Source organism: Rhinolophus sinicus, linkage group LG14 (genome assembly GCF_036562045.2).
Source record: "Rhinolophus sinicus isolate RSC01 linkage group LG14, ASM3656204v1, whole genome shotgun sequence".
Lineage (NCBI taxonomy): Eukaryota > Metazoa > Chordata > Mammalia > Chiroptera > Rhinolophidae > Rhinolophus > Rhinolophus sinicus.
The window spans coordinates 55,443,245-55,456,542 of NC_133763.1; the positions used below are offsets into that span (position 1 = coordinate 55,443,245).

Consider the following 13,298-nt stretch of genomic DNA (forward strand, 5'->3'; position numbering starts at 1 on the left):
GCCACTCAGTTGGAATTTGAATCATGTTTTTGTCATTATTATATTGAGGTTATAGGTATTTTGGAGGAAGACCACAGAGGTAGGTGAAGTGCCATTCTCATCATAGCAGGGGTGCATACCGTCAATTTGACTTGTTGCTGTTGAGACGTAAAACAATTCATAAAATAGGAAAAGGCAGAGGGGGGATAATTTGTGTCATTTGGGTTTGAAGCAAAAGTTTTATTAAGTTTGGAGACAGAATTTGGTTTGTTCCCAGGGGATAAAAGAGAGGCAACAATCCACCAAGTTCTCTACATATGGGTCTCAATTTTTAAAGATGGAATGGGCTAGAGGAGCCCCATTCTTTGGAGAGATGAAGGATCTGTCTGTCACAGTTCCAGAGGAGACAAAGCCTCCTGTTGCTAAGATACTATCATCATAGCAACAGCAGCTGCAGCAGTGACAGTGGTGCAGTTGGCAGAACTCCTTTGACCCCATGTCTCTTCCAACCCTGGTGTGGACTCCTGTGACTGGTAAGACGCACCGGTCGATGAGATTATTGTCATTTTTTCCTTTGTACTCATTACCAGTTGAATTTCTGATCCTTCACTAGCCTGTACTCCATCTGCTCTCCCATCTACAAAACTCTTCAATGCCTGTCTTGTCTCTCAGTTTAAGGAAATATGATAAAAAGTCTTTTTAAGTATAGGAACTATATATTTATATACTTTTATATGCCAGGTTCTGTGCTTTACATACCTTTGTAAAATAGCCATTTGAATCAGGTGTTCATCCTAATAGTTCTGTGATGTTGCTGTGTTGTTGTTCTGACTGAACAAAAACATTTGATCTGGCTGCCATATAATCGGCGTATCTGGGGTTCTCAAACATGTTTGAGAGTCCTGGTTGAGTCTGTACCACATATTGCTTTGGTAGGAGGGAACAAATTACATTTGAAAAGTTTGTTTATTTCAGGAATTAATGCCAGAGGGATGAGCAAGGCATCCATTTTGAAGGGAAGGTTTTTGTAAGGATGGACCCACATCAGCAAGTCCCCAGCACGTATAAAAGGGATACTTTACAGATTCCTGAGCATGAAAAGGCCTGTCAGTATGTGGACCAGTTACCAAGGCATGAGGACAGGCCCAGAGAAGGAAGACGGTTTACCTGCGGTGAGTGTGGAAAGAAGTTTGCCCAGAGCTCAGGCCTTGTTCGACATCAGAGGACCCACACTGGAGAGAAACCCTATGAGTGTGATCACTGTGGAAAAGCCTTCAGTGAGCGCTCCACCCTCACTGTGCATGAAAGAATCCACACTGGCGAGAAGCCCTATACTTGTAATGAGTGTAGGAAAGCCTTCAGTGTGAGGGCACACCTGATCATACATCAGAGAATCCACAATGGAGAGAAACCCTATGAGTGTAATGAATGTGGCAAAGCCTTTAGTGTGAGCTCGGACCTTATCAAACATCAGAGAATCCACTCTGGTGAGAAACCTTACGAGTGCGACGCGTGTGGGAAAGCCTTCAGTGTGAGCTCAGCCCTCATCAAACATCAGAGAATCCACACAGGAGAGAAGCCATACGAGTGTAAGGAGTGTGGGAAGGCTTTCTCTGTGAACTCAGCCCTCATTAACCACCAGAGGGTTCACTCTGGAGAAAAACCCTACGAGTGTGGAGAATGCAGGAAAGCATTTAGCCAGATCGCAACCCTGATCCATCACCAGAGAATCCACACAGGCGAGAAGCCGTACGAGTGTGCCACATGTGGCAAAGCCTTCCGTGGGAGTTCTAATCTTACTAAACACCAGAAAATTCATGCCAAGAAGTGTCCTCAGTGATTTAGGTGGTGAAGCTATTCCAAACGCCATGGTACACCAAAACAAGGGTATGGGAAAAGCTTACGTTTTCATTGACACTTGTCTCTTTAGTATATTGAAGAAGTGAGAAGTCAGTGAAAATTGACGCTGAGAATGACTGACGAAGCCTCTAAAATAACATCTGAGAATGCACTTTTATAACTTATAAGGTAAAAGCACCATGCCATGATGAAGTTTGTTTGGGTTTAATAAGAGCAAACTTTGACATTTTAAACCTTGCTTTTATTTTTTCTTAAGTACAAGCCTTTTGTTATTGTTGCTGTTCCGGTATTTTGGGGGAAACATACTGAGTTTTGAAATTAGAAGTAATGATGGTTGACAAGACAGAGACCAAATATCTCATTGAATCTGGAAACACTAACCTATTGGTCTTCCTTTCTTTTCCTTTGTCGTCCCACGATGTTCTCGGGGATGAGTCGATGGGTTAGTAACCTGGCAGAGAGTAGACTATCTCTTTTTAGGTAGTAATCCCAACAGATATTCTTTGAGATTGTTCTTAGTCAGCAAAGCGCTGTGCCTTTTGACTTACTGATCTAAAAAACCCCTGAACTTGACTGAGCTTCCTGAACCAAAAGAAAACAGAAAACCTCAGTGTCAGGGGCTTCTAACCCTTGCATTTAGTATTTCTCGAAGGGTGGTGTGGCAGAGACTCAGAGGGATGCGAATGGGACAGGCATGGGGAACTGTTGTGGAGTCGGGGTTGGCGTTGGTTTTAGGATGATTTCCAAGGAGACCATGTGAAGCTTGATACCTCATATCAACCAGGAGAGCCCAAATTTGGGAGGTGGTAGGAAGTTAATCAGTTCACCTTGGAAAATGAAATGTCTGCTATGTCTGGAAATGCCAGTAGAGCTGTTCACCAGACTGTACCCTAACTTCCTAACCCTGTGCCCAGGACTAAAACCAAAACCCCGTATATGCACATATGAAACTCAGGAGAGAGATCTGGATTTTATCATTACTTTTACTATTTTTCTATATTAATGGTGTTTTCTCACTCAGGTATCAGGACTGACAATCATGTGAGATTCTGGCAGATTGCGTCAGTCTGCACTGCACAGGTAGGAGGGAAGACTGCCTGGGAAGGTGAAATGGTGTTCATTCTTCAGAGTAGAACTCTGTTGCCAAGGGATGCCATTTCTGCGCGTCTCAGCGGCACTTCAGGCAGGTCAGTCATAAGACACGATTCCAAGAAGCTCGCAGCCAGCTTGTGCTCCAGGCACCGAGGCAACAGATGCGCATGGAAAAGCACTGTCCCATCTGTTTCTCACTGTGCCCGAATAACCAGGCCTGCGCGTGGGGCTGAAGGCAGAGAAGGTCATGGTTCCGGAGCACAAGGTGAGGGGCTAGGACCTCACACGGGGCCCAGGGCCTATCCGGAAACAAAGGTGCATACTCGTAGGCAGGAGCGAAGGCCTCAGAAAGCAGCGGAAGCGCCCTTTGCTGTGGTGGGTTGAAAGTGTGAATGCCTCTGCCCTTCTTCCTGCTTTGGGCACCTGAAGGAGACCGGGTTCTCCTTGCTCTGCCTGGCAGACTTCCCTCACCCGTTTCTGTGTGCTTAGCATCTGTGCTGTCACCATTTACCTCTTTGGCCCCAGCTGTCTTGTTTTTTTCTAGGATGGAGGTTTGCAGACAGTCTTCTAGGTGGAGAACAAACAGCCCTCGGGTGTCAGCACTGACGTGATGCCATGTTACTCCCCAACCGCACGACGGGGTCGGAAGCAGAAACTGGTGAGTATTCTGAAGACTTTGAAGGAGCAGACATTCTGGAAAAACAGTTTCCTTCGCTGAAGAATTTAGTGTTAGTGTTAGGAGATCGGGACACATGCTCCGTACTTACCCTTGTGAGCTCAAAGTCAGGTGTTCGTGGTCACTTGTCTGAGGCTGGGCCTCATGCCAGGTACGAGGAATAGAAGTTAAGTGAGAAAAGCACCCTGCTCTCCAGGAGCTTCCAGCCGACTGGGGGCAGGGCGAAGGGCGTAGCGAGAACAGTAGTCACAGTGATAAAAGCACTGGCTTTGTGCCGAAGGTGTGACAAGTGTTCATGAGGGTTGGGAAGGCTGTGGAGGAAAAGTGAAAAGGCTTGAAGGAAGACACTGTGGGAAGAGCATGTTGACAAAGCACAATGCGCCTGGGAGGAAGGAAGGTCGCTCGCATTCTGGAAGTAGGGACAGTGAGCCTGGGGCGGGCGCACAGAGCCACACCTGGAAATGCTTGTTTTCTGCTCTAGGAGGTGGGAGGCCCTTGTCTGGCCAGGGTGAATGTTAGCTGCGCGAACGCTGCAGTGAGACGCAGGCATTCTGGCTGGGCACACGGTGTTGGCACAGTCGTCCCTGGGCCTTTTGCATTCCTGCTTGTCCTGCTGGGTGTTCCCGCACGGCAGGGCCCTGGCCACTGTCACCCAGGACACTTCCTAGTGCTGTGTATGCCCTTGGTCCCCTTGAGAGACGAGGCCCCACCTCGGGCAGGGTAGGTTGATGCTGTGCTGCTCTCTGGAAAGCTCCTGGCTGCGGAGTCATTTGTATACTCTTGGCATGAGCCCTTTTCACGGAGAATGAAATATCCTCTCCAGCTCTGCAGCTTGCCTTTGTTCTCTTCATGGTGTCTTTTGATGAGCATTAACTTTTCAGTTTAGTATAGTCCAGCTTGTCTTTCTCTTCTGTGGGTGTCTTTTTGTTTTGTCTTTTGAAGAATTCTTTCTATTCCTTGAAATCAGGAAGATAATCTCTGTTTCATTTAAAAGTTGTATAACTTTGCTTTTCCATTTTTCTCTAATCCACTTGAAATTGGATTTTGTGCATGAGTGAGGTTGGGTCCAGTTCCTCTCTTCCCCTGTGGACACCCAGTCTCCCTGAGCGCGGCAGGAGGGACCATCTCCTCACCACTGTTCTGCAGGGCTCACCTGCCATATGCTCATTGTCCACGGCTGCGTGGGTCTGTGCCTGGTTCCCGTGTGCGTCACATCGGTCTGCGGCTGTCCTTGCACCACATTGTCCTAGTTACTGTGTCGTCACCTTGCATTCAGGTTTTCGGTGGAAGGACTCATTCCCGAGGAGTCCAGCTTCAGAATTCTGTGACTTTTCAGACCTGACCATAGGCAGTTACAAAGGCTCTACCCTCAGCCGCCCTCCGTGCTGGACTTGAGGCCCAGTCAGCGCGAGCGGTCACTGAAGAACTCAGGCAGCCTGGCCAGCTGCTGTCAGGCACGTCCGCCTTCCTAGCCACATTTCCTTTTGGAGTCCTTTTTATTGGGGGCCTTGCCCAGACACCCTGCTCGGGGTGGGGGAAACCTGAAGACACTTTTCTTCACTCTGCGTACTTTTCCACCCCTCGCCTTTCTGCCTCTTCCCCCTCCTGGCCCCGGGTCGATAAAATGAGCTGAGCCTTTTGTTTGGTGCTCGCCTGGCAGTGGGATACCTGATTCGCCTGGCCCCGCCTGGCACCTGGCACCGTCCCTGGCCGAGAACAGAGTACTGCCCGAGCCAGCTCTTGTCCTGTTGAGCCCCTCGTGGACGCTGTTGCAGTGAGTGATTAAAGACTTGGCTGTGACTTTCATTGTTGCCTGTTAACTGAGCACTGCGTCACCTGGCAGATCAGCTCTTGCTGCCTTGCTGTCCTGCTTCAAAGAGTCTTGGCTGTTCTTGGCCCTTTGCATGTATACTTGAGAATTAACTATCGTCTTCTACCCTCTTCCTCCCCAAAACATGCTTGTATTGAATCCATAGATTAATCTCAGAGAATCAATGTCTCTACATGAGTCTTCCAATTCATGGATATGGGTCCATTTCTTTAGGGTCTCATTTCATTTTTCCCAGTAATCTTTTAAGTTTTTCTATGCAGAGGCCTTGAACATCTTCGTTAGATTTATTCCTAGACATTTAATATTTTTTTCATGCAGTTGTTAGTAGCATCATTTTTTTTTTAAATAATAATTGCTATATTACTTAGATCTTTTTTTTTAACAGGACTTTATTGGGGAACAGTGTGTACTTCTAGGACTTTTTTCCAAGTCAAGTTGTTGTCCATACAATCTTAATTGTGGAGGGCGCAGCTCAGCTCCAGCTCCAGTTGCTGTGGTTAGTTGCAGGGGGCGCTGCACACCATCCCTTGCAGGAGTCGAACCTGCAACCTTGTGGTTGAGAGGACACACTCCAACCAACTGAGCCATCCGGAAGGCAGCTCAGCTCAAGGTGCCGTGTTCAATCTTAGTTGCAGGGGGCAGAGCCCACCATCCCTTATGGGACTCGAGGAATTGAACTGGCAACCTTGTGGTTGAGAGTCCACTGGCCCATGTGGGAATCGAACCGGCAGCCTTTGGAGTTAGGAGCATGGAGTTCTAACCGCCTGAGCCACCAGGCCGGCCCCCAGCATCATTTTTTTTTCAATTTCACTTTCTGTTAACAGAGACTTACAATTGATTTTTATATATGATTTTCCAGCATTCTAATAATTTATATGTTCATTCTTTTTTACATATGACATAATTGCAAATGAAGACTTTTATATTTTCCTTCTGATCCTTGTGTTTTTTTCTTGCTTTACTACACTAGATGACCTCTAGTGCCATGTTAAAAAGAAGTGATCATAAGCGGCATACTTGTCTGGAAGACATTCTGTTGCCTTAGCTCCAGGCCCCGCTCTCCACTGACCTGTCTTAAGATCAGCCTTCTCCCACACCTCCTGCATTTTTGAGACTTGGAGATTCCAAGTCTGTGCTGGCCTCTCACTACTCGTTCTGTGGAGGAGGAGGAGTTTCTGAGGGCTGCCAGTTCCTTTGCTGAAAAGAAATCGTTTCCCATTTGGAGCCTGTGCCCTTCTCGTGGGTCTGGTTTGGGTAACATACAGGGGATTCTCGTTATTCGTAGCAGTTGTGTTCTATACATCTCCCACAATTACCAAATTAATGAATACCGACCTATTGCTCCTAGAGGAAACAGGGTTAAATTCCTGTGGACCTCTGGTCACAACACCTTTTTTCACCAGTTGAAATGTAATTTGCATTATATAGGTTCATCTGCCAACGTCTTCATAAAATAAGCCAGTCTCAGCGTTGGAAACCAGCACTTCCATGGAGCCTTTCCCTCGTGTAACATTGAGCAGGTATTTTGAAATCCTGCCGCAGCATGCACGTTTCACATGTCCCATTGTGTTGATGTGTGAGCCATCAGCCAGCGCTAGCCACGGAGGGGTCCACATTCTCCTGATCCTGGTGAACGAGGCTTTCAGCCTTACAACACTGCTGTCTGTCGTGCTGGGTTTTTGTTTGTTTGTTTTTTATTGGTTATCATCTCAGGAACGTGCAGATTTAGCCCTTTTCCACACACTATCTTGCACTTTCTGGAGCAGCGTCATGTACGTACAAGGCAGTGAATTCCTCTTTCTTCTCCTGGAGGTACCCTATTGCTTGTTCATTCATACTGAACTTGGCCAGCAGCACCACAACTCGTGAATGAAGCTTACCGCACAAGTGTTTTCTCTGGGAGGCCCTCCCAACAGCCCCTCATGTTTAGGGATACTAGACAGCACATCAGCACTACACGTGGGGGCATTTCAGACAGCACAGTCACCCATGGGAAATGTGGCAATGATTAGGCCACAAAGAAGACACTTATTTACATTAGGAGAGCTGAAACAAGAGACAGTGTCATGTTTGATCTCAGCTGGAAGTGTGTGTCAGTTCACATTTTTGGGGGGCTGTAAAAAGGCCCCAAGTATTGACTGGGAGGTGCAAATAAATTGTAGCAAGTAGGTGAGTTCACAGATGGGAAACCATGAGTAATGCGGAGTCTTCAGGCCTCTCTCAGGTTAACTCCTTTGCTTCTGTGTCCAGTACATAATTGTCCTTTCCATTGTCTTTGTGAGTGCTATGCCTGCGTCCGGGGATACCGGATTCTTCCCAGCAGCCATGGGGTGCTTGTTGCTGTGGGTTTAATTCAGCGTGAGGGGCCACCATTCCACCTACTACAGATGGTGAATTCTCTTACTCTCGGATTAATTAATACAGTGTAGCACTGAAGTTGATTTGAAGTTTTCTGGCCATTAAGACAAAGTGGAAAATATGTTTTATATTGGTTTTCATTTGTCTAACAAAAGAAAGCAATTATATTTGACAGCAGAGGGCCAGAAAGCAGACCCAAATGCTTATGCTGTATGAGTCCATCCTGGAAAAGGCAAAAAAAGAAAAAAGGTATGAGTGAAAGATCAGTGATTGTCGGGCTGGGAATGGAAGGAAGACTGAGTAAAAAGCGGCAAGGGGGCAGATTGGGGGTGCTGGAAACAGACATCTTGATTGTAGTGGTCTCTCTTTGCTGAAGTATTTTAAAGTAAATTCTAGACATGACATACCACCCTTGAATACTGCAGTACCCATCTCTAAGAAATAAGCACATTTTCCTGTGGAACTGCAGTAGCATCAAATCCAACAGAAGAGAGAAATCGGAGAGTTTTCAATGTATGCCTGTTTGTATTTTTTTGTATTTTGAATCTGTGGCTATATAACTTATTCAATAGATAATAAAATTTTAAATTAAAAATAAACTGAATGCGGCCTTTAATACAAAAAGCTGTGGGATCTGCCTAAGGTATTAAAGGACAGGAAAGGAGTCACAGCAACCTGGTTGAAGTAGAGATTAGGGGGGGAAAAAATCATTTCATTTCAGCGTCCAACTAAATTGTGGCTGGTGTGACTAGGACTTTCATCAAATGGGTACTATCATGGCAGGCGTGGAAAGCCACCAGGTCCCAAAAACTGTCTGTTGCTTTGAAGGCAAGTTTTGATCTCCATCATAGTCTGATGTAACAAACTTGCTGCTAGGTGACTGGTTTTTTACATTGGGTAGTTCATATCTAGGGTTTAGGATTGGTGTGGGCTCTTGCAAATTGGACCCTTAACAATGCTGGTCTCTGAATTAGTCTCGGTGGAAAAAACAATTTTTTTTTTTTTTTTTTACTGTATGCGTGTCATCATGGTAGCCATGATCACTGTGTTCAAAAGCTGAGATAGCTGACAAAGAGTTGCTGACAATCCGTAGGGCTGATCAGCTTGTCCACTTGCTTATTGAAACCCTCTTAGTGCGTTGGTGAAGATTCACACAGGACACAAATATTTTTAACTTGGGTCTTTTCACATATCAGCTAGTTCCCTCAATCTTTTTGCTAACAATCCTTCAAATCTTTTTCTTCCTCCTCTTCCTCTCTTCCAAGCTCATGACATAACCCACAGCTGAGTCAGTATCCCAGCGTGCATATTTTCAGATGCACGTAATCCTCAATCTTAGTCACTCTTGTAGTTAGCATTTCTTCTTGTCTGTGCTGAGTGGCATAAATATTTCCAGTAGAGATTCCCACTTCTAAGTTTAAAGAATCCCTGTATCCCAGTACTGCTCTAGGTGAGTCTTCCAAACAGACAAGTGGGAGCTGGTCTTTCTCAGCTGTTTAACTATAGGGCTGTCCACTTGACCCAAGAGTGCAGCTCGCCTGAGTCCTACAGTTGACCTACTTAACAAGCACACATAAAACCAGTGAGCCTCATCAACTGTCAGTGAGACATTTGGGCATTTCATACAAATACGAAATGGAAGACAACATTTAAAGTTTATTCAAGTCCAAGAGAAGTTGAGCTTTTACTCCCATTGTATAGTTTGTTAGAAAAGTTTGTAATAAAGGTTTTGCAATTGAGGTATGTTGGAGAAAGTGATCAGGATTTTGAGCAAATTTTCTTCGTGTTGCTGCTCTTAATGATTACACACTTACTGGATATTTGGATGAAGCTTCAATTTACAAACGGCCTTCAGATGGCTAGGTTGAGGAAAACAAATTTACAGAGCTCGTTTTGAAGTTAGAACACATCACTGAACCTCCAGTAACATACGAGGTAGTTTCTTACCACTGGTTCTGTCAAAACAAAACTTAGTTTAATCTATGTGATATCACCATTCTGGTTCGCATAAAACAAAAAGAATGGAAGGAAAAGAGGAAGGAGGGAAGGAAAAGAGAAAAGGGGGGAAGGAGAAGGAACGAAGAGAAATAAGTATCAATATGTAGGGGTCAGGAGAAATAAATCGTGCTTGATGCCACTAAATGGGATGGACCTACATGACCAATAAAGATGTCTAAGATATGAAGTGAAAATGTTAAAATAAGTGATGAAAAAACTAAATATAAAATAGCTTAATGCCTCTTTATCTCTGTACCAACCCGGTATCTCTAGAGAAATAAGAATTATACATACAAATTCCAAGCTAACGGTGACAGTGGCTACCTTGGGGAAGTAAGATGAGACTAAGGAGGGAGAGGATGGAATTTCATCTTTATTAATTTTGGCCTTGTATGAGGTTTAAAAGAAAAACAGATATTTTTATAATAAGCATTTTCAATAGGTAGTGGCCTATGCTTCATCTATGTTTTCAGTTTAAAATGTGTATGGGCCCCCCCCACACACACACACACACAACATAGAATTCTGGTTATGTGATTCACTTGTTGAACTGGATGCCCAGGAAATGGGGGGTTAATTCCAAGGTGAGACAAGCGCGGGCGGTGGGAAAACGAGACGCGGCCTGCTAAAGAGATCGGCGGGGTGGAGAAACTGGAGGCATCCTTTAACGACCGGGGATTGGGGGCTTGGAGGTGCCGGGGGAGGCGGGGGAGGGGGGGGGACGAGAGGCGGGTCCTAGAGTGAACCGGCCGGGGGTGAAACGAGAGGTGGAACCCTTGAGAGGCCGGATTTGACAAATGACACACGGAACCCTAAAGTGATTGGACATGGGAAACGAGACGCGGAGTCCTAGAGGGGCCGGCGGGGGGTTGGAGGGCGGGGCCGGGCCGGGGTTTAAACGAGGGGTGGAGTCCTAGAGCGGCCGGAAGGGGGCTATAATGACAGGCGGAACCCTCGAGCGACCGTGTTTGACAGAGGAGACACGGAACCCTAAAACGAACGGACAAGGGGAAGCGAGACGCAGCGTCCTAGAGGGGCCAGCTGGGGCACATGAACGAGACGTGTCATCCTAGAAAGGTTGAAAAAAACCAAAAGAGGCCAAGTGCTAGAGCGGCCGGACTTGGGAAATGGAATGGGGAAGTTTAGCTGGCTGGATTTGGCGAACAAGAGGCGGAAGCCTAAAGCAATCGGACATGGGAAGCGGGACGTTCAGTCCTATAGCGACGGGTGGGTGGGAGGGGAGCAAACGACACGTGGTGTGCTAGAGCGGCCGACAGTTGGAATCGATATGGACCCTGGAACGATGATCGGTGGGGAACGATGTGCAGAGTCCTAGAGCGGCTGGACTAGGAAAACGAGATGCGGAACCCTACTCGGTTGTATTTCACAAAAGAGAGGCGGAACCCTAGCACCGCCGGATAGGTCAAACTGGCCGGCAGAGGTTGGGAAGCGAGTGGCGGGTAAAATGTGAGGCGGAACTCTCGACAGGTCGGATTTGACAAAAGTGACACGGAACCTTAAAACGGCCGGACATGGCAATCGAGACGCGGAATCCTAGAAGGGCCGGCTGGAGGGGGGGGCGGGAGGAACGAGACAAAGCATCCTAGAGGGGCTGGAAAAGCGACACGGAGTCCTAGAGCGACCGTCGGTCCCGGAAACGAAATGTAGTATCCTAGAGTGGCGTGTGTGTGTGTGGGGGGGGGGAGGGGGGGGAATAAACGAGAAACGGAACCTTGCAGCGGCTGAATTTGACAAAAGAGACACGGAACTCTAAAGCGACGGACATGGGAAACGAGACGCGCGACCCTAGAACAACCAAGGGTGGGGAACGAGATGCAGAGTCCTAGAGAGGCAGGTCTTGGGGGAACGAAATACGGAACGCCATTCGGCTGGTTTTGGCAAAGGAGCGGTGGAACCCAAAAGCGGCCGGACATGGGAAACAAGAAAGGAAGTCCTAGAGCGCTGCACAGGTGGGGAAAGAAGACTCAGAATCCTAGAACGACTGGGGATGGGGAAATCAGTGGCTGAACCCTCGAGCCGTCCGATTTGACAGGATACGCAGAACTCTAAAGGAGCCAGACGTGGGACTCGAGACGCGGAATCCTAGAGCGGTCTGCGATGGGGGCAAACGTGACGTGGCGTCCTAGAGCGGCGGGACATGGGAAACGAGACGCAGTCCTAGAGCAACACGCTGCCTGGGCAACGAGACGCAGGATCCTAGAGTGGCGAGTTGGGGGAAGGGGCGGCGGAGTGAGAAACGAGTGGTGGAATCCTAGACGGTCTGGGGCGGGCAAAATGAGGGGCGGAACCCTCGAACGACCAGATTTGACAACGCGCGGAATCCTAAAGCGGCCTAACATGGGAAACGAGATGCAGAGTCCTAGAGGGGCCGGTTGAGAAAGGGAAACGAGACGCGGCGTCCTGGAGTGAAACGAGGAAGAAAGTTTCCTACAAGTGCAAGAATCCAGACTGAAACGCAGAACTTCGCAGCAAGGGAAACCCTCCAAAGGCGCTATTGCCGACTCTGCTACCAGGAGACCCTGGATCGAGGGAGGCTCATAACTGATGCCATGAACTTTACTACCAGTGCTTGAGGCCTTTGTGAGCACGAAGGAGCAGACACTGAAGCTGCTGGTGCTGGAGCCTTTATGTCCTTCTGTCCTGGGGAGCTGCAGGGTGGGTGCAGGAACACTGTCCAGAGAGTGGGGTCGAAGCTTTGATTTTGCTGGAGGACGTGGAGGAGCTCGATGAACCCCACCATGAGGTAGGGAGGGAGATTTGCCAGGGGAAAGTACATGTGGGTCACCAGGAACCCTTGTACCCTCTGCTTTTTTCACCTCCTTAACTTTGGTGATTAAACAAGACCCTGCTTCCTTCTTTCTACGAAGTGTTTCCTCAGGCAGTTCATCTCTTCAAAAGTCAAATTTTGTGTCTTTGTTTCCAGATGGTAACCTGCAGATACAGACAAGAAGTCCTTTCTAAAGAGACAATGCCTCTGGGAGAATCGACCTCACTGAGACTTCACTGCTGAGAGAGCAGAGGGGAGAAAATGGTTCAAGTTTTAATGCTTTAATACCTGAAACTACTTATTTTCTAATAGCTTGGAAATAACGCCATGTGTTATCTGTTTAAGAATTCACTCAGACATATGGAATAACCACATGGTTTATTACATTTATACAAATAAGTGACATTTGGATTGTTCTGATTTTGTTCCTAGACCCTTGAAAATCTTGAAGTACCGTAGAAATTGGAATAAAAGCAAGGCTTTGGAAAGGTGCAGAGGATTTATCCTTTGCATGATGACTCAATTTCTAATAAAGTCCGTAAATATATAGGGACATCTCATAGTGTTCAGCCATTACTTGGGAAAGGAGACCAGGAACTCTTGCTATGTTCAGATTCCAAGGTGGTAGACTGATGTTGTAAATACCGAGGGATTGCTGAGGCCAGAAACCAAGTGAGAAGCGTGAGAAGGAGCAGAAATGAAAGTGATTTGTCAAC

At 47.0% G+C, this 13,298-nt stretch overlaps 1 protein-coding gene and 1 long non-coding RNA gene across 2 annotated transcripts in view; both read left to right on the plus strand.

Annotated features, from left to right (window-relative positions):
- ZKSCAN8 (zinc finger with KRAB and SCAN domains 8) overlaps positions 1 to 8,395 on the plus strand; it is a 31,912-nt gene extending 23,517 nt beyond the window's left edge. The window contains exons 7-8 of the mRNA XM_019714106.2: positions 1,141 to 3,589; positions 6,867 to 8,395. Coding sequence (XP_019569665.2) covers positions 1,141 to 1,819 — 679 coding nt within the window. The 3' untranslated portion in view covers positions 1,820 to 3,589; positions 6,867 to 8,395. The remainder of the gene's footprint in view (positions 1 to 1,140; positions 3,590 to 6,866) is intronic.
- Positions 8,396 to 11,508: 3,113 nt separating this feature from the next.
- Positions 11,509 to 13,135, plus strand: LOC141568669 (uncharacterized). The gene is made up of 2 exons (XR_012491867.1): positions 11,509 to 12,558; positions 12,739 to 13,135. It is a non-coding gene; the product is annotated as an uncharacterized LOC141568669 (long non-coding RNA).
- Positions 13,136 to 13,298: the final 163 nt, after the last annotated feature.